Raw genomic sequence first — 17,179 nt, 5'->3', positions numbered from 1 at the left:
CAAACATAAACACCTCAGGAAACACGCGAGCATTCTTTTTCTTTCGATTTGGGTAATGAGTCGCCGCCTTCGCTTTCTCTCTCTCTCGCGAAGTTCATGTGAGCTGCTCATCGCATCACATGCGGCCTTCACAAATGTTCACTTGCTCTTCGCTTCCATGCAATCGATCTACATGTCCACGTTCTTTTCTGCCGTCAATGACTACAAATCGACGCCTGCTCAAGACTCCATAGAGGCGTCGGGGGCTGGCTCCGCCTCCGATTTGGTAGCGGCGTTGTCCTGCGACGGCTTGGCGGCCCAGTACTCCTCCATCTGACGGTCCAGTCGGGCAGCCTTGGGGTCGGGGCCCTTGCCAGCTTCGTACCAGTACTCTTCCATCTCCATGTCGAGATCTTCACCCGTGGGCGCCTTGGACTTGGCATCTCCGCGTCCACCACGGCCTCCACGACCGCCACGTCCGCCTCGGCCACCACGGCCCGCGCCCCTCCCTCCGTTTTGCGGGTTCTTGCTCTTGTTCTGATTAGCCTTGGGCTTAGTTTCCTGTGTCGCAAGCCCCTTCCTGTGCTTGCTGACAACCTGTTGGCGCTTGTTTCGGTTGTTCTGTGCGACCTGCTGCAGCTTCTGCTTCTGTTGGTGCTGCTGGATCTGCTTCTTCGTGGGAGGCGGTGCCTTTCCCTTCTTCTTACCACCAGCCACACGCAGTACAGGCTGAGCCTTGCCCTTCTTTTGCGGCACCTTGACAACCGCCACCTTTTGCTGCTTTTGCGCTTGACGGGGCGTCGTCTCCTCCGCCAGGTTCGTGAAGCGACTGGACAGCGGGACTGACGACACGCCAATCACGGCACGCGTCGCTTTCTTTCCCTGCGCCTGTGACTGCTGCTGGTTGGTCTTGCGCTGACCGCGCACGGACGCGCGAGGGGCCCCAGATCGTCGATACATTTTGTAGCTTTGAGGCTTGACTTGGTAAGTTTCAAATGGGCCAGGGGAGTTTCATTAAGTTGCGCCCAGATTTAAGTTGCACAAACGCTTTGCAATCGAGATTTAAAACTCGAGATAGCGACAACTATGGAGACGGCGCTGGTGGGCCAGGTGCAGCGCTACCTGGACCTTTACGTGTACGACAACGCGCGTTTTCTAGCAGAGCGGCTCGTTGCACATGTACGTGTTGCTTGCGGTGCATTTTCGCGTAGTGGAAGCTGCGTCATAGTTGGTTGAAAGAACTTATCCATGCTGTTTTGACACCTTTTCGTCGTGTTTGACAGCATCCGAGCGAGGAGAACGCGCTGCTACTAGCCTCGTGCTATTATCGCAAAGGCCAAGTGGATCGAGCTGTGGAAGTGCTGAGTGGCGCGACGCGAGCTGAAAACCGCTATCTATTAGCACGCTGTTGCTTTCAGCAGAATAAGCTGGTCGAGGCTGAGAACGCGTTGCTAGGAGGCGAGAAGTGCCACATCGATGAACTTGACGCAATTGAGAACGTGCCAGCGGGCGCTGCTGGCCTGTATTTGCTGGGCCGAGTCTGCAGACGTGGGAACAGGAGGCAACAGGCTGTGGCGTGCTTCATAAAGAGGTGCTGTCAAGTGGAGCTGCTGTGCTTGATGTGGCAAAGGTCGCATGTATTAATGTTGCGTGCAATGTGATTGATTCTGCTAGTTTGGAGATAGATCCGTTCATGTGGTCGGCTTACGAGGAACTGTGCGAGCTTGGAGCTAATCTTGAGGCTTCCAGGTTTTTCGGCACGGCGAATTACTTCCACAGCTCCGAATCTGTGGAGATAGACGACAGTTTTGGGTCAAGGGCGGAATATAGTGGTCGGGCTGTGAAAAGTGGACAGCAATTTGGCGACGAAGACGATAACAATGCTGAGGATCGTCCTACAGACGAATCATTCGGGACCCCAGAGCCACCACCGTTTTTTGGCCTCGGCACGCCGAAAAATGTGCTATCCTCGGAACCTAACACATCTAGGCCGTTGGCTTATAAGACGCCGAATGTAAACAACAACAACAACGGGAACGACATCCACACTGCGACGGTTGTCAAGAAGCCACGAGTAGAAGACGTCGGAGCTCCTCTACGCCAGAGGAAAGCGTACCGACGACCTCTAGCGGACAGTGACGAAAAGTACCGACCTAATGCAAGACTGTCGTTCTCTGCTGCCGCATTCGACGATTCTCCACTGGTACGAAAGCTGCAACGCACTTATCGCATGCTGCTTCTAACTTTCGGCTCGTTTAGAATCCATCAAAACTATCGCTTGGCTCTCCAACATCTCCATTGCCCACTCGACGCCTTTACCAGGACAAGACACTGGTACCTGGTTCTTATAAAGAAGGATCTTCACGCCAAGTTGATGGCCGACACGAGCTACTGCGGTTGCTCACCTCGTTTGGTTCTATTTATCAGAAAGTCAGCATGTACATGTGTGGCGAAGCTCTGGAGATGCTGGAGCAGCTTCCCGCCTCCCAGCGTGCATCCGGTTGGGCACAGCAGCAGATCGGAAGAGCATATTTCGAAATGGCCGACTACGTACAAGCACAAGAAGTTTTCTGTGCCTTACACAGAGCGGAGCCGCATCGAATGGATGGTCTTGACTTGTACTCGACAACATTGTGGCATCTCAAGAAGGAGGTGGAGCTTTCGTATCTCGCTCAACAAGCGACGGACTTTGATAAATTATCGTGTGAAGCTTGGTGTGTGGCTGGAAACTGTTTCAGCTTGCAAAAGGAGCACGATACAGCGTTAGCCTTCTTTCAGCGGGTAAGTTGAGACCGAAAGCCTTTGTATTTGAATCTGACTGACACAATCTATGCTCCACGCTAGGCAATTCAACTGGACCCGTCGTTCACATACGCGTACACACTGTCCGGTCACGAGTATGTTGCCAATGAGGATTTTGAGAAGGCTGTCAACTGCTATCGACATGCCATTCGTACTGATTCGCGGCATTATAATGCCTGGTATGGTCTGGGCACGATCTACTACCGACAAGAGAAATTTGAGTTCGCTGAGTACCATTTCAAGCGCGCTTTGGAGATCAATCCGCGCAGTTCGCTGCTTCACTGCTTCCTTGGGATGGTTCTCCATGCAACCCACCGCTATGACGACGCGCTAGCCACACTTGCGGTCGCCGCGGAGTTACAGCCGCTGAATCCTCAAGCTCGATTCCAGCGTGCCAATGTACTGATCACACTGCAACAGTACGAAGAGGCTCTGGAGGAGCTTCATGTTGTCAAGAATTTTGCGCCGCGTGAGTCGTCCGTGCATTTCATGATGGGCAAAGTGGCCAAGAAACTTGGGCGGATCGAGGAAGCCATGAAGTATTTCATCTTGGCGCTGCACTTCCACCCTAAGGACAACAACCAGATCAAGGTAGCCATCGACAAAATCAACGAGCCTGACCATGAGGACGATGACAGAATGTAGTAGCTCATAGCCAAAACAGACGTCGCTCCACGCCTGCATATAGATAACCACAATACGAACGAGTAGGCCACTGTGGCGCTCCTAGCCGCCACATAAACATGGTTAAGAAATATCCATCACGTCGCTAATTGGCCAGTTTTGTATGGCATTTTCAGAAGATGACGCCGACTGTGAAGGCGGAAGCGCGACTGCTGCTGCATCAACTCACGCAGTTTCAAGACGCCAGCGAGGCTCTCACTCGTCTATTCGAGGGGTTCGCACAGCAGGAAGCCAGACGTTGCGCTGTGCTACTGCAGCTTTTGCATTGGCAGAATACGCCCGCTTCCAGAAGTCTCGCAGACGTGCTGGAAGACTTGGAATCTAGTGATGACGAGCTCCAATCGGTGCGTCGTGATATGGGGCTGACGGTGCTGGGTAAACCTGCACTGATGTTTGCCACATCCATCTATGACGAGGAGCTTGCAATGTTGATCTGGGCGGGGTTTATCCAATTCCACGCTCGATATCCGGACTTCGATCTCACTCGACAGGTGTTCGATAATTCGGCGGACTCGCTTGGGTACTCATCTCTGCACTATGCGGTGGAGGCTCAAATGGGGGACTTTGTACGTGCAGTATGTAATGAGCTGGAACAGGATCAGACGGCACCGGTGGCCGGCCAAGTGGTGACACAAGATGTGACTCTGCCCGTGAATACAGCCCAGAATATGGGCAAGAACATTGCAAGTGGGGGCTGCTCACTGCTTCATCTCGCAGCCAAGAAGGGTGACCTGGAGATGGTCAAAATGTTCGTCTCCGCCCCGATGTGTATGGACCCGAAGACATTGCGTGACTGGGATGACAACTCGCCAGCTCGAGTGGCAGCTATCCACGGCCATGAAGCAGTGGCTACATTCTTGGAGGTATGATAACACTTGTTATTGCGGATAACTGCAACGGTCTAATAGGTTCGTATTGTTTCTAAGAGAGTCACGGGTGAAGTGTCATTAAACGCATCCGAAGTTGATGAAATGCGATCCAGCCGCGAGAAGATGGCTAGAGAGCGCTACCTGGCGCACATGAAGCCTCATGAGTCCATGTTAGAGCCGTCAGTGTTTCCAGATATCTGGACCATCGAGGAAACTACGCTCATTTGTAGCGAAGTGAACCGAACAGCTGCTGAACGGGGCTGGTGCAAGGAACGACATGCGTCTTATCAAACGACAGACATGCCATGCCACCAAGTTGCAGCGTTGAATTCCTGGGTACGCTCGACGTTGGAGGACAGACTGTTCCCTCAAATTGCGAAGCGATATGAATTGCCGACGACAAAGCGTTTACTATTCCACGACCTCTTTTTCGTCAAGTATGAGGCGCGGAAAGGTGAGCGCTCTGAGCTTGCACTACATCGTGATGGCTCTGTCTTGTCCTTCAATATTTTGTTAAACTCGGCCGATGACTTTACCGGAGGCGGCACGTATTTCGATTCCACGAAACGCACGGTGCACATTACTCAAGGTGATGCTGCCGTACACAGCGGAAAAGTGCTCCACGGTGGTGCACCTGTGCTGACTGGTATACGCCAAATCCTTGTGGGTTTCCTCGACGTGGCTGATTGTGTGTATTGAATCATCATATCCGCTCCATCACAAGCGGTGAAATTGAATGCCTTCGATTGGGGTATCCCCTTCAAGCACGTAGAGCCGTGGACACCAGTGCTTCTCGTCATATAAGTCATCGTCCAGAGACGTTTGGATAGATAGAGTTGCTTTTGCCTGGCCGCATCACAGCATCAACAGTGTGAGAAAACAATAGAGCAGGACCACAAATAAAGAAATCAACTGTAATTGCTCGCTGCCGTACCCGCTCCAACTCAAAGAAGAGGAGTCGGTCTTCCCAGATTTTGTCATAAGTATTTCCCATCATCTGCAGTATAAAGACAGCAACCATTAGCTTTGATCTTCCAGGTATGTGGCTTACAATGCGACGTACCGCGACCAGGAGATTCAGTAGCATGATGGTACCGATGACCACAAACGCAATGAAGAGGAGGATGGCAAGGAGGCCTCCTTCATGAATGCTATCCCAATCCCACGAGCCTAGACTAATGTTGAACGTAGTGGTGACAGCCGAGAAATAGCTTTTGCATCCTTCCAACTGCAGATTCATGTCAGCATTTTCGTATTTATTATCAACAAAATTCTTGCTTATTTTACCTGAAGAATGAAGAAGGCGAACGCGAATCCGCCCAAGAAGACGCAAAACACCATGATGAAGACAAGAATGTCAGAGAACATCTGCATCATTAAGCAAAAAGGGTCAGGATCAGCACTTGGTGACCGGATAGCTTAGTTGTCATACCTTTGCAATCATACGAACGAAAGGCCCAAGTGCCCTTGTGCCTCGAGCGAATTGAATCCACTTTATGAAAATTTGCGGCCCCACAATGCTCATCAGCGTGATGCGGAAGTTATATTTCCTTCGAACGCTGAAACTGTATAGCGATTCTTGATACACGATGAGACTGAAGTCGTCCTGATCGAAGCCTGTCAGGAAAGCAGTGAGATGAGTTGTAGTCTCTGCAAAACAAGAAAATTGTTGCAGTCGTCTACCTGGAAATACCAGCTCAATCATTTCTGCGACTAGCAAAAGCCACACACAGGTAATCTGCACCAAGTCGAACCAATTCCATCCGTCCCAAAGGTACACGCGAAGGCTTCCGCACTCTCGGTACGCTTGGTACTGTAGAGCAACAGAATCAGCACGACTGTACACGGAGCTTAAATAAAAATGTACCTCTTGAATTGTAAAGCTGGCGTTGATGACTGAATAAACAAGTCGAGCCGCGTCACGAATGTATTCCACGTAGCCCACTGGCTCCGTGAAGATGCTATTGCGGTAGCCTCCGATCGGCATCCCAATGTATGTGTCACCTACGTGTAAATACCTGGAAACCACGTTCAAGTTTTGTGTAAGATAGCTGATTCACCACTGCTGTACAGCGAAACATACGTGGCAACAAATACCGCAACGAAATACACGAAGTACACTTTGAACTGTGATCGAAATGTTTGTCGTGTGAATGAGTTCCACCTTATGTAAAGGGGGGGGGCAGTTAACAGCCATTTAAAACCAAATTCACAAAGTATGATACTTAAGTACGTACTTGTAGTCCAAAAGTTGTCGGAACCAGGGATGAAAGATAAGCTCCTTACACTCTGTCTGTTAAATCGGTCACGTTCATAAGATCAGGTTGACAAAGTGCAAGGTTAGCATTGACGTACCTGGACGATCAGCCACAAGGTTGGGCTCTGGTGCCCGCGGAAATCTGCGTGGTCGTACACATATTCGTACAAGATTCCTTTTGGCTCGCACACAATCCCATCTTTGTGTCCAGCTTCATGCTCCGTCACCGTGAACACGTGCTGAATGCTCAATATACTCCTCACGTGACGCATGAGTTTCCAAACTTTCTTAAGGCCTTTCTTCAAGCGCGACAGAATTTTTGCGAGCGATCCTTGTTTTCGTTTTCGTCGAGGCGAGCGACCACCTTTTTTCTGTCCTTTCATCTGTACAATCAGAGCTTCTCGCTTCTCCTGCGTCGTTTTAAGCTCATTGCTCACTGTCCAGCGTTGGTTTCGTTCGCGCACGTGCTTCAGCATGCTGCATCTGAATAAAGGAATCCGAAATGAGTCCATCGCCAACACGGCAGCCTCAGGAACATTCTCGATCAAGAGGTGGAATAGTTTGCTTCTCTCGTGTATCTCTCGAGCTTTGTTTACTTCGTAAGCGGTCACATGCTCCGAGATCACGAGAATACCTAACGTTTTCGGCGGTAGAATCGAGTATCCTGGCGCTGACCGGAAGAAGACGATATCGCGACGAGTTTTGGTGCACAGGAAGGGAGATGCCAGTAAATTATCAACAGTTGAACATGTGCTGTCGTTTACAGCGCCAACGGCATCATGCCGAGCTTTCGTCCTTGTTTCAGGGGACACAGCACAGCTTCCTCCAGTCAATGCTTGGTATTGCGGTAGGTGAGTCTTGCCGGGTGGTCGCTTGTGCTGTACCATCGCTCCTGTGCGAAAGTTTAGTGATGGTAATAGCTTAGCCATCGTCTTTCCGTTAGGAGATTCCACAAACGTCCCTCGCAAGACTGTGCCATCCAGCGTCGTGAGTGTTACATATCGAGAGATGCGCACATCTGCGTGATTCTCCACAAAATGAAGACAAACTCCGTGACGTTGACTAGCTATTGCGAAGTGGAGTCTATAGACAGAGACACGAAGTCAGCGAGTTTGCCATATGTATATCTTCAGAGGTGGTAGCGTACGGTGTTTCTCCAGACTTGTTCTGCGCATTGATATTGGCCCCATTTGTCAGCAGCAACTTACACAATGTAAGGTGTCCTCCTTCAGCAGCATAATGCAATGGAGTATTACCGGCTGCGTCTTTCGAGAGAACAAGCGGATGGCCGCAAATTTTCAGAAGATCTTGTAGAGTTATCGCGTCGTTGTGAAGTCTGTCGAGGGAATCCGAGAACCGAGCAAACGATACTCCAACGTTGGCAATAAGTGCGCGCATCTCAGCTCCCGACTCGCTCACTAGTCTCTTGGCCTTGCGCATTTCCAGAACCAGCTCCAGCAAATGACTTAGCTGCATGAAGCTGAATTTCTGGTACGGAGAGCTCATCGGATGCTCATTCCAATGTATAATGAGCTCGTGAACCAGGTCTGTGTATCCCCGTTGAGCGGCGGCATGCATAACGGTGTATCTACATTCACACACATCAGTTTAGACACTAAAGCAGGTATCTGAAAGCTCGTACTGGGCTAGGCCGTGTGGTTGCAGGAGATCAAGCCCGTCGTTGGCTTCGCTTCTTAGAATTCGGAGGATTTTAGGTAGATTGGGTTCTGCAAGCCGAAGAACACCACTCTTTGTAGTCATGGGGCCAGGTACCAGTGGTCGGCACTGGCAGCATTCATCATACAATAGTTTACTTTGCAGAGCAAGGTGCTGTTCATCTCGTCTCTCGAGCAGTAAGTGCATTCTGTAATATCTGCGCATTGCGCGGTTAATCTTGTCTGCTGCCCATCCCTCAGGTCGTTCATCGCGGCCGAGTCGAAACTGTCCTGCTAAGAACTTTTTGAAATAGTTTCCGCCGTGCTGTCTGCGGGTCGGACTCTCCTCTTTCTTCTTGGCCTGCTGTGGATGATGGTGAGGACGACCCCGAATAGGTTCTTGTTTCAGATGCAGACGCGGAGGCCGCTTCCGTACATCCTCTAAGATTATTTGTTTGTGTTTCCCCTTCTTATTAGCTCTCGTCTCCTGCTCAACACGCAGCGTCAAGGTCAGACCCGAGCACAACATGGCCTGTGCATTTAAAAGCAACCTTGATATGAGCTCGATATGCCTCTAGGACCTCCCGGCGTGTGGTTGCAGGGTCCTGATCCAGTACAGGCGTGGCATAGCGCTTTGCATGATCGGACATAACGTTTCAGCAATACTTGAAGTGGGCATGGCTACATCGCACTTAGTCTAAAGGGCTAGCCGCTCACTAGAGCTTAGAAATATGAGGTGAGCCGTTTCTATAGAATCGTAATGGCTACAGTGCAAGACCGGAATGGTCAACGACCTCCAGCGTCCGCGGATGTTATGGACGGCGAGTTCTTCTCGTTCCCGTATGATCCTTACTCGATTCAGCTGGAATTAATGCGGCAGATATGGGCGACGCTAGAGCAAGGCCACTGCGGCATCTTCGAGAGTCCCACAGGCACGGGCAAGTCCATCAGCTTGATCTGTGGGGCGCTCACTTGGCTCACCAAGCACACGGACGAGTACGGTCTTCAGCAAAATGATGCGAATGCTAGCACAGCTGCTACGACTACTGAGAAACTGGAGAAGGATGCTGAACCGAGTTGGCTGAGCGACTTTGAGCAGAAGTCGGCGGATCGAGAGCTCAAGTATCGTCAGCAGATGGCAAAAGACGCGTTGACTGGCATCGAGAGGCTCCGACTGGAGCCCGAGGCGACCACGAAGAAGCGCAAGATGAAGATCGCTTATAACCACAACGAACGGAAGCGGGTGCGCCAAAGTGGAGGCAGTAAAGCGAACAAACCTGACGGAGACGACGACGAACACTTGGTGGATCCGTATGACAGCGATCGATTGGGGCGACGTAACAGTGACAGCGATGAAGAGAGCGGGATATCATTAAGTGGACAGGTCGGTGAGGTAAGACCCGACATTGGTGTGGTGAAGATCATTTACTGCAGTCGCACACACTCGCAGATCTCGCAGTTCGTTAGGGAGATACGTAAAACTGCATTTGCCGACCACATCCGCGTCGTATCGTTGGGTTCTCGCAAAAATCTGTGCACAAACCCAAAGGTTACGAAGCTGAGCTCAGATTTGCGAATGACCGACAAGTGCTTGGACATGATGCAAAGTGGCAAGACCAAGAACGGCAAGAAAGTGGCCAAGTGCCCGTTCTACGAGAAGGAGTTGCTCGGTCACTACAAAGATTACGCACTGGTACGTGGCTTTGTGTTGTCTAAAACGATGTCGGCCCTGTGTAATGAAGCTATGCGCATCTGATCTAGGCTCATGTGCAAGATATCGAGGACCTGCACACTTTAGGCGACGAAATGTCGATTTGTTCGTACTATGGAACTCGTGAAAGCATCCCACTCGCTCAAATCGTCACGGTGCCGTATTCGATGTTGCTCAGCAAAGATACTCGAGAAACGCTGGGCATTGCGCTGGAGGATAATATCGTCATTTTCGATGAAGCACACAACATTATCGATGCCATCAACAACACGTACAAGGTTGAGATCACCAGCAAGCAGCTGGTGGTGGCACGAAGAACTCTGTGGTCCTATTTTTCGAAGTACGAGAAACGATTCAAGGGCAAGAACGCCTTCTACATCAAGCAGCTTTTATCGATCTTGGAGTCTTTGACGAAATTTCTTCGTCAGCTAAGCAAGTCTGTTGGGAAGGCCACTTCAACGGGAGAGAATGAAGATGGCGCCTTAGGAGCCCAAATGATGACAATCAACGACTTCTTGTTCAGTGCGAGGATAGATCACTTCAACATGTTCAAGATTTTGGAGTATCTTGGCGAGAGTGGTTTGGTCAAGAAACTGATGGGCTTTGTAGACTCTACAAGTACTGGTTCTCCCGCTGCAGCTCCACCGGCCGCAGCTACCGATGACTCCGATGAAGGCTTTGAAAGTCGTCACATTTCTCCATTGCGAACAGTTGAGGCTTTGTTAAAAGCTTTGACCAGCGCCGGTGGAGATGGCCGAATCCTCGCACAGCCTCATCACGTACGTCACGGAAGAAAATCGAGTTGGCATTTCTGATTGCTAATTGCTTGCTTCTGTTTGTAGGCAAGCAAAGGCGTTGAAGGTTTGATCAGGTTTATCCTGCTCAACCCTGCGATTCACTTTCAGGAAATAGTGAACAAGTCGCGGAGCGTCATTCTCGCTGGAGGAACAATGCAGCCGGTAAATAAAACGACGGCTACTAGCTCGGTCCTGGATTGTGCTAACTGTTGCTGAACTGTGTAACCAGGTATCTCAAGTGATTGATCAGCTTTTCTCTTCGATACCAAGAGAACACATCGATTTGTTTTCGTGTGGACACGTCATTCCTCCCAAAAATCTGCTCGGCTTCAGCCTTGCGTCGGGTCCATCCCAGAAGCACCTCGAGTTTACATATTCCCAACGAGGTGACATGGAAGCGTTAGACGAGCTGGGGCGCATCCTATTGAACCTTTTACGCATCGTGCCAGGTGGAATTGTCGTATTTTTCCCTTCATATCGTTTCGAGGAGAGTGCAGTTCGCCGATGGCAAGCTACCAAGCAGTACGAGCAAATTCAAGCCAAGAAAGCCATCTTCAGTGAGCCTAAGAAATCTGATGAACTAGCAGAGGTGCTGATGCAGTATTCGGCAGCGTGCTCTCGCAGCGGCAACGGGGCTGTGCTGCTGAGTGTGGTCGGCGGTAAAATGTCGGAAGGAATCAACTTTAGTGACGAATTGGCACGGTGCGTTGTGATGGTGGGCATGCCGTATCCAAACGCTCGGGATGCAGAGCTTGTCGAGAAGATGGCCTTCCTAGACAAGATAACCCCCGGGTCTGGAAGGCAGTTCTACGAGAGTCTCTGCATGAAGGCCGTTAATCAGTCCATTGGTACGTTCGGTGGGTGAAAACAGTTTGCAGCATTAGCTCCTGTTAATGCATTGAACTTTTTAATCATGCAGGAAGGTCTATTCGCCATCAGAAGGATTATTCCACCATCTTGCTGGTCGATTGTCGATACTCAAGCCCAGCAGTTCGCAGCCGCCTACCAGAGTGGATTCAAACGCGTGTCCAACCTCCGACGTCATTTGGACAGGTATACTCCCAGCTCGTTCAGTTTTTTCGCGCGAAGGAAAACCAGGCTGCTAGCAACCAGTAGTCGATATTTCACATACATGTAGACCACAGCCTTTACAGTCTTCGGAGAAAGCTACTGTGCTAGCTGCTGCTTGTATTCAGCGTGAACGACCTGCTTCGCAATACCAAGTACGCGTCCAGCGAGCACTTCGTCGTCATATGACCATTCCATGTGAACTTCCCACTCAGTAGACACTGACACTCCAACTGTCCGAACCTTTAGCCAGCGATCAATCTTCTCAATGGGAAGATCGAGAATCCACTGGGTAAGGCTGCTCTCCAATGCTTCCAGAAGTTGGTCAGCGTCCGCTTGAGGCTGTTGTTCACTTTCATCCTCTTCATCAGCTGACTCCACTGCAGCAGATAAGAGGAACGACAATGCAGACGCTGGGCGCAAACTTTTCTTCTTGACACGAGGCGATGGCTCGAACGGCTTCTTCCACGAGTATGAAAAGAAGAGCGAGTGTTTCTTCTTTTTCAAACGCCGTGCTCCATTGCCACTTGACACCAGCATCAGCTTGCGTTTGGGCTCGGCAATCAGCATACCTTGCACATCTGAAGGGTTATTGAACATGGCCTTGTGGATGCGCAATGGAATATCACGACCAGGTTCAATAGACGTTCGTCCAGCAGGGTTTATCCCCTTCACCAGCACGCTAGTGCCGACATCGGGGTCCATTTTCAAATGGTTTTGGACGTGCGTCTTGACAAATTCCAGGTCGTCTGGAACTGTGTAGTCGAGGATAACTTGGCGCGGCGCCACTCGTGATACTAGCTGGACAATACTCTTGGTGTCCACTTCATCACCGCAAGGCTGATAGTGCACACCACACTCCACATTCACACCAAGGCGCTTGCTGACACGTTTACGTTCAGGGTCTGCGTACAGCAAATAGTTAACTGTACCAGGTGTGCAATACTCCGAGAGCACGATAAGGTTCTTCGGGTCACTGGCGACTGCCTTAATAGCACGGAGTGAGTCGCCCTGAGAAATATTTGCTGGCCCCGTAAACAGCACAAATGGCCCTGGCTGCTGCAGATTCTTCCAGTCAAACACTTGAAGGTCAGCAGCAATCGGATTCTTATCACGCAGTAGATTCTGAGTGGCAGATGTACACGTGCGAGACAACACAGGTAGAAATCTGCTCGGATACTCCATAGAAGCGTGCGACAAATAGATAGGGCATTTGCCAGTCTTCCCAGTCGCATCTTTTATCTGCTGCCAATGCTCCAGTATGATCGTGATCAGTTCGTGGAAGTATCCAAGACGGTAAACCGGGATTACCACTTTGCCGTTCGAGGCGATACACTCCAGAATCGCCTTGACGAGCTCTCTCTCCATAGCGCTTTGCGTCTCTGACACAGTCACAGCAAATGAGCTTCTCGTAATCATAGCAGTCGGTTCTAGTCGAGGAATCTGCGCCGGTAGCAGCACTCGTCCGCCTGTGAGATTGAAATCGTTGGCGAAAAGCACAGTTGTGGCTCCGATCTCCAAGTAAAAGGCACAACCTCCAGCCACGTGGCCAGAGTGATAAGCTGTGACTTTCAGACGATCGTTCACAGTCACACAGGCCTTCAGTGCGACGGCCTTGGTCTTCCTGAAAGCTGGAGCAATGTCCTGAACGTCGTATGGAGCTGGTAGGCCGCTACCTCCGTCCTTCACCTTGGTGTGGCATCCCGTCCTGCAATATAAAAAAACGTATATCTGTCAGTCCTACATATCTGTATAGTATATATCCTGCATCTGCTAGACTCTTACCAATATTCCGCTAGAAGAAGCGGTGCAATGGCTCGAGTTCCATGCGTCATTAGGATGGCTGGGGGATGTTTCTGGCTAGGGTCTTGAGCAGCAGCGGTGGCTGGAGCGACCCAGGACACGCCGCACTTTTCAGTTACATAGGGGAGCATGTAGCAGGCTCCAGGGCGGTAATCCGGCACCAGTATGGCGTCTACAGTGCCCCCATCTCTTCGTAGGAGGTCCTTCAGGTCGCGTCGGTACTGCATCGTCGCTGCATCGAAATCTTCGGCGCTTGCGTCTTCTGGAGAGAAGAAGGAAATGTCTTTCACCTCACCACAGCCCAACAATACAGTGACGCCCGTGATCTCATCACGTAGGCAGAAGGCGGCGCCGTTGCCGAGTCGTTCAACTGACAGGCTCATCGTGGATTATTCCAACTGAGAGGAAGTGTTAGAATTAGAACCTACACTTAAGCACGAAGCTCACGCTTAAATCTAGAATCTAGATCCAGTTAAAATCTGAAGATTTAACAAACCATCTGCTCCACTATTTGTTCTAAAATTTATCTATTTGAAGAAAATTAGATCTAGAACTTGTCAGCTTCAACAAGGCTAGCAAAAAAAGTTGGCAGCTCGTCTGGCGTCAAAAAGGTCTTCTCCATCGTAGCTCGCGTTTGCACCTCAACAAGACCTTCCTTCGTAAAACGCTTGCCCACGACGACACGGTATGGGTAACCGATAAGCTCCGATTCGGCCAACTTCGACCCAGGGCTTTCTCGCCAGCGATCGTCAAGCAGAACATCGTCTCTTACCAAACCAGCCACATCACCAGAAGCAAGCTTGCCAGCAACATACCATGCAGCCTGGGATACGGGATCGTCCTGTTTCTTTCCTCCAATTGACATAACAAGAACCTTGTACGGAGCAATCTCCATAGGCCACGCGATTCCGTGGTCGTCGTGTGAAGCCTCGACAGCCGCAGCGACCAGTCGACTAACACCAAGACCGTAGCAGCCCATTTCTAGCGAAACTTTGTTGTTCTTGGCATCCGTGTACGTCGCACCAAATGGCTTCGAGTATTTCTGTCCAAGGTAGAAAACGTGACCGACCTCGATGCCACGCTTGTCCTCAAGCACCGCAGCGCCACCGCTGTTGCAGCGTGGGCAACAGTCACCAGCTTGCGCCAAACGGAAGTGTCCCCAAGCAAGATGTGTATGTTTCTGATACTTTGATAGAGTCTCTGCAGCGGCACAAAGAGCCTCCACGGAAGCGTTATTACTCTGTTTCAAAGAATCATCCAGCAGCAAATGCAACTCCGATGTTGGGTCACGCTTTGTTAGCAAATCTGCGATCTTTGCCTGGTTCACGATCACTTCACCTTCATCACCACCGATGAACGGTTTAGCTGTCAGTTCATTCACTTCACGATCATGCCGAGCAAAGCACAATGCCATACGAGGCACTGAGCTAACCTCGACGTTCTTCTTGACAGCCTCAGGATCATCAGTTTGTTCCTGCTCGTGAACGAATTTGACCGAGAAACCCTGCGAAACTGCAACCTGCTGAAGCTCCATTACTGTTTCCCACACTTGTCCTTCACCTGTGCGAGCCTGGTCCTGGAGCCGCGCAATGACTCCGTTAAGCTCCGCTGAGACTTCGTCACTAAGCTCCTCACTCGACACTGGCAGGTTTCCCTCCGCCTTCTCCACATTGGCCGCGTAGTCACACTCCGACGACGAACAGGACAGAATTGCGTCTTCACCAACATCCGCCAGCACGTGAAACTCGTGTGACAGATTGCCGCCAATATTTCCAGAATCTGCCTCCACACGTTTGACCGGCAACTTGAGTCTTGAGATCAAGATCTCATTGTATGCAGCAGTGACGTCCTCGTACGTCTGCAGCGCTTTTTCATACGATGTATCAAAAGAATACATGTCCTTCATCACGAACTCTCTCGCTCGCAATAATCCAAATCGTGGACGGATCTCGTCACGAAACTTGCGGCCTATCTGATACAGTCTCAAGGACGAGTCTGCCGTCCCTGCTGCATTGTAATGGGCCGCCACGAGACTTGTGATGCTTTCCTCGTGTGTGGGACCCAGAATCAGCAGGTCTTCGCGTCGATCTTCAAGCGTCATAAGCTCCGGACCGCGACTCTGCCACCGGCCCGACTGCTTCCACAGCTCGTTGGGTGTCAGCACCGTGAGGTCCACGCGGTTGCCACCGATTTTGCACATCTCATCGTCGATTAGCGCCTCCAGCTTGGCTACCACGCGACGGCCGAGCGGTAGCAGCGCAAAGAGTCCGTGGCCGCCTTTGCGCACAAAACCAGCCCGCACCAGTAGTTGATGGCTGGGCACCGCAGCGTCTGACGGCGCCTGCTTCTCTGTGGGAGCCCACAGCACGGACCTCAACGCACAAGGGGCAGCACGGATCGACTGCAACGTCGACACGAAGGAGCCGCGGATAGCAGCTCCTTGCAGTCTGCGACGAGCGCGAACCGCCCACATTTTGACCAGCAATGCACGAATGAGTGGCGATTATTTGTGTGGCGCACACTTTCTATAAAGTACTGTACTCTGCGGCAACAGCAGTCTTCTCATTCTTACAATTTCGAAGATAAATCCGACATTACAGGTTATTATGATTTGTGATTGACCTCGAGCTTAGTCGCATAATTTATAAGATGTGAGGTGTCTTTTATTGAGGCAGATTACAAATATTTACTTACCGGTACCAGCAAATATTCTCAGAATGATTACCGGTAATTACTTTTGTAATACCGGTACGTGAACTGAGCTCCGAGCCAATGTTGGTGCAGGACGAAGAGCTTTTGGAAGACCCCAACGCCATTGACAGTTGTGTTCATGGGACGTACCTTAAGCTATGGGGCAGTATCTGGATATGAACGATGAAGTGGTGAGCTGTACAATGGCGGTGAAGGACGGAATCCGCCTCTACAAGTCTGTATTTGGGGCAAAGCCCCCCTATAATGAAACGAATTAGTAAGACAACTACTCTTTTTACAGGAGTATTTACGAAGTATTAGAAAAGGGTTAGGGTAGACATAAACCGCCTAGGGACCATTTTTGGCGAAAAATACTTGTGTATAAGAACCCTTGAAAGGGAGTGACGGGGAAGAAAAATAGAAAAGCGCGGTAGTGACCTCTTTTGTAGTATTAACAGTCACTAAAAAGAGGAGTCATTTTTATGCTCTGTATGAAGAGTCGCTTTGTATCAGGCGCCAAAGGATTGCGCTGTTCAAGGAAGTTTTAGGAACGTTTTACGCTCACGGCCTTACGGCGCGTACCCATGCGAACCGTTACGCTGGTAACGATTAACGTCGAGGGACAGTCCTATTTAGTCATAAAGGGCATCAAAACTGATATATTGGAAGGGATACAGAGCCGTAAGAACTCTGTAAAAAGTCATGGCTACACGTTCAGAATGCACTGTTTTTCTGTACTGAAATAGGATAGAGGCGTGGGAGCGTGGTTCTAAGCAGCGATTCGTGTTCGCTCTGCGCTATCGAAGCCGCTAAGGTTGCTCTGGAGGTCGCCCGCGAGTCTCAAACGATCGCCTTCGCACGGA

The 17,179-nt window shown here is 50.5% G+C and overlaps 8 protein-coding genes across 8 annotated transcripts; 3 read left to right on the top strand and 5 right to left on the bottom strand.

Annotated features, from left to right (window-relative positions):
- Window positions 1-14: 14 nt before the first annotated feature.
- Window positions 15-961, bottom strand: PITG_03329 (uncharacterized protein; the record flags this gene model as incomplete). The annotated part of the gene is made up of 1 exon (XM_002906356.1): window positions 15-961. The coding sequence occupies one exon, from the start codon at window positions 937-939 to the stop codon at window positions 220-222; it is 720 nt and encodes a 239-aa protein (XP_002906402.1).
- Window positions 962-1,065: 104 nt separating this feature from the next.
- On the top strand, window positions 1,066-3,426 carry PITG_03328 (anaphase-promoting complex subunit, putative; the record flags this gene model as incomplete). Its single annotated transcript, XM_002906355.1, has 7 exons — window positions 1,066-1,158; window positions 1,263-1,570; window positions 1,654-1,768; window positions 1,835-2,182; window positions 2,239-2,313; window positions 2,368-2,760; window positions 2,824-3,426. 7 exons carry the CDS (start codon window positions 1,066-1,068, stop codon window positions 3,424-3,426), a joined length of 1,935 nt encoding a protein of 644 aa, XP_002906401.1.
- A 98-nt stretch (window positions 3,427-3,524) lies between these two features.
- PITG_03327 (uncharacterized protein) lies at window positions 3,525-5,033 on the top strand (the record flags this gene model as incomplete). The annotated part of the gene is made up of 3 exons (XM_002906354.1): window positions 3,525-3,527; window positions 3,585-4,328; window positions 4,392-5,033. The coding sequence occupies 3 exons, from the start codon at window positions 3,525-3,527 to the stop codon at window positions 5,031-5,033; spliced, it is 1,389 nt and encodes a 462-aa protein (XP_002906400.1).
- An 18-nt stretch (window positions 5,034-5,051) lies between these two features.
- On the bottom strand, window positions 5,052-5,702 carry PITG_03326 (uncharacterized protein; the record flags this gene model as incomplete). The annotated part of the gene is made up of 4 exons (XM_002906353.1): window positions 5,052-5,180; window positions 5,269-5,331; window positions 5,398-5,562; window positions 5,622-5,702. The coding sequence occupies 4 exons, from the start codon at window positions 5,700-5,702 to the stop codon at window positions 5,052-5,054; spliced, it is 438 nt and encodes a 145-aa protein (XP_002906399.1).
- Window positions 5,703-5,774: 72 nt separating this feature from the next.
- Window positions 5,775-8,870, bottom strand: PITG_03325 (uncharacterized protein; the record flags this gene model as incomplete). The annotated part of the gene is made up of 10 exons (XM_002906352.1): window positions 5,775-5,807; window positions 5,851-5,951; window positions 6,018-6,147; window positions 6,202-6,352; window positions 6,418-6,498; window positions 6,572-6,627; window positions 6,690-7,674; window positions 7,739-8,179; window positions 8,234-8,733; window positions 8,798-8,870. The coding sequence occupies 9 exons, from the start codon at window positions 8,470-8,472 to the stop codon at window positions 5,775-5,777; spliced, it is 2,217 nt and encodes a 738-aa protein (XP_002906398.1).
- A 190-nt stretch (window positions 8,871-9,060) lies between these two features.
- PITG_03324 (ATP-dependent RNA helicase, putative) lies at window positions 9,061-11,870 on the top strand (the record flags this gene model as incomplete). The annotated part of the gene is made up of 6 exons (XM_002906351.1): window positions 9,061-9,242; window positions 9,324-9,939; window positions 10,008-10,736; window positions 10,800-10,916; window positions 10,984-11,602; window positions 11,674-11,870. 6 exons carry the CDS (start codon window positions 9,061-9,063, stop codon window positions 11,868-11,870), a joined length of 2,460 nt encoding a protein of 819 aa, XP_002906397.1.
- Window positions 11,871-11,921: 51 nt separating this feature from the next.
- On the bottom strand, window positions 11,922-14,008 carry PITG_03323 (integrator complex subunit, putative; the record flags this gene model as incomplete). The annotated part of the gene is made up of 2 exons (XM_002906350.1): window positions 11,922-13,530; window positions 13,608-14,008. The coding sequence occupies 2 exons, from the start codon at window positions 14,006-14,008 to the stop codon at window positions 11,922-11,924; spliced, it is 2,010 nt and encodes a 669-aa protein (XP_002906396.1).
- Window positions 14,009-14,172: 164 nt separating this feature from the next.
- PITG_03322 (prolyl-tRNA synthetase, putative) lies at window positions 14,173-16,108 on the bottom strand (the record flags this gene model as incomplete). Its single annotated transcript, XM_002906349.1, has 3 exons — window positions 14,173-14,898; window positions 14,959-15,057; window positions 15,112-16,108. The coding sequence occupies 3 exons, from the start codon at window positions 16,096-16,098 to the stop codon at window positions 14,173-14,175; spliced, it is 1,812 nt and encodes a 603-aa protein (XP_002906395.1).
- Between the last annotated feature and the right edge of the window lie 1,071 nt (window positions 16,109-17,179).

The sequence above is a fragment of the Phytophthora infestans genome, genomic scaffold, assembly GCF_000142945.1.
Source record: "Phytophthora infestans T30-4 supercont1.4 genomic scaffold, whole genome shotgun sequence".
Classification (NCBI taxonomy): domain Eukaryota; phylum Oomycota; class Peronosporomycetes; order Peronosporales; family Peronosporaceae; genus Phytophthora; species Phytophthora infestans.
The sequence above is the reverse complement of the archived record's forward strand: the minus strand, read 5'-3'. Positions and strand labels throughout refer to the sequence as shown.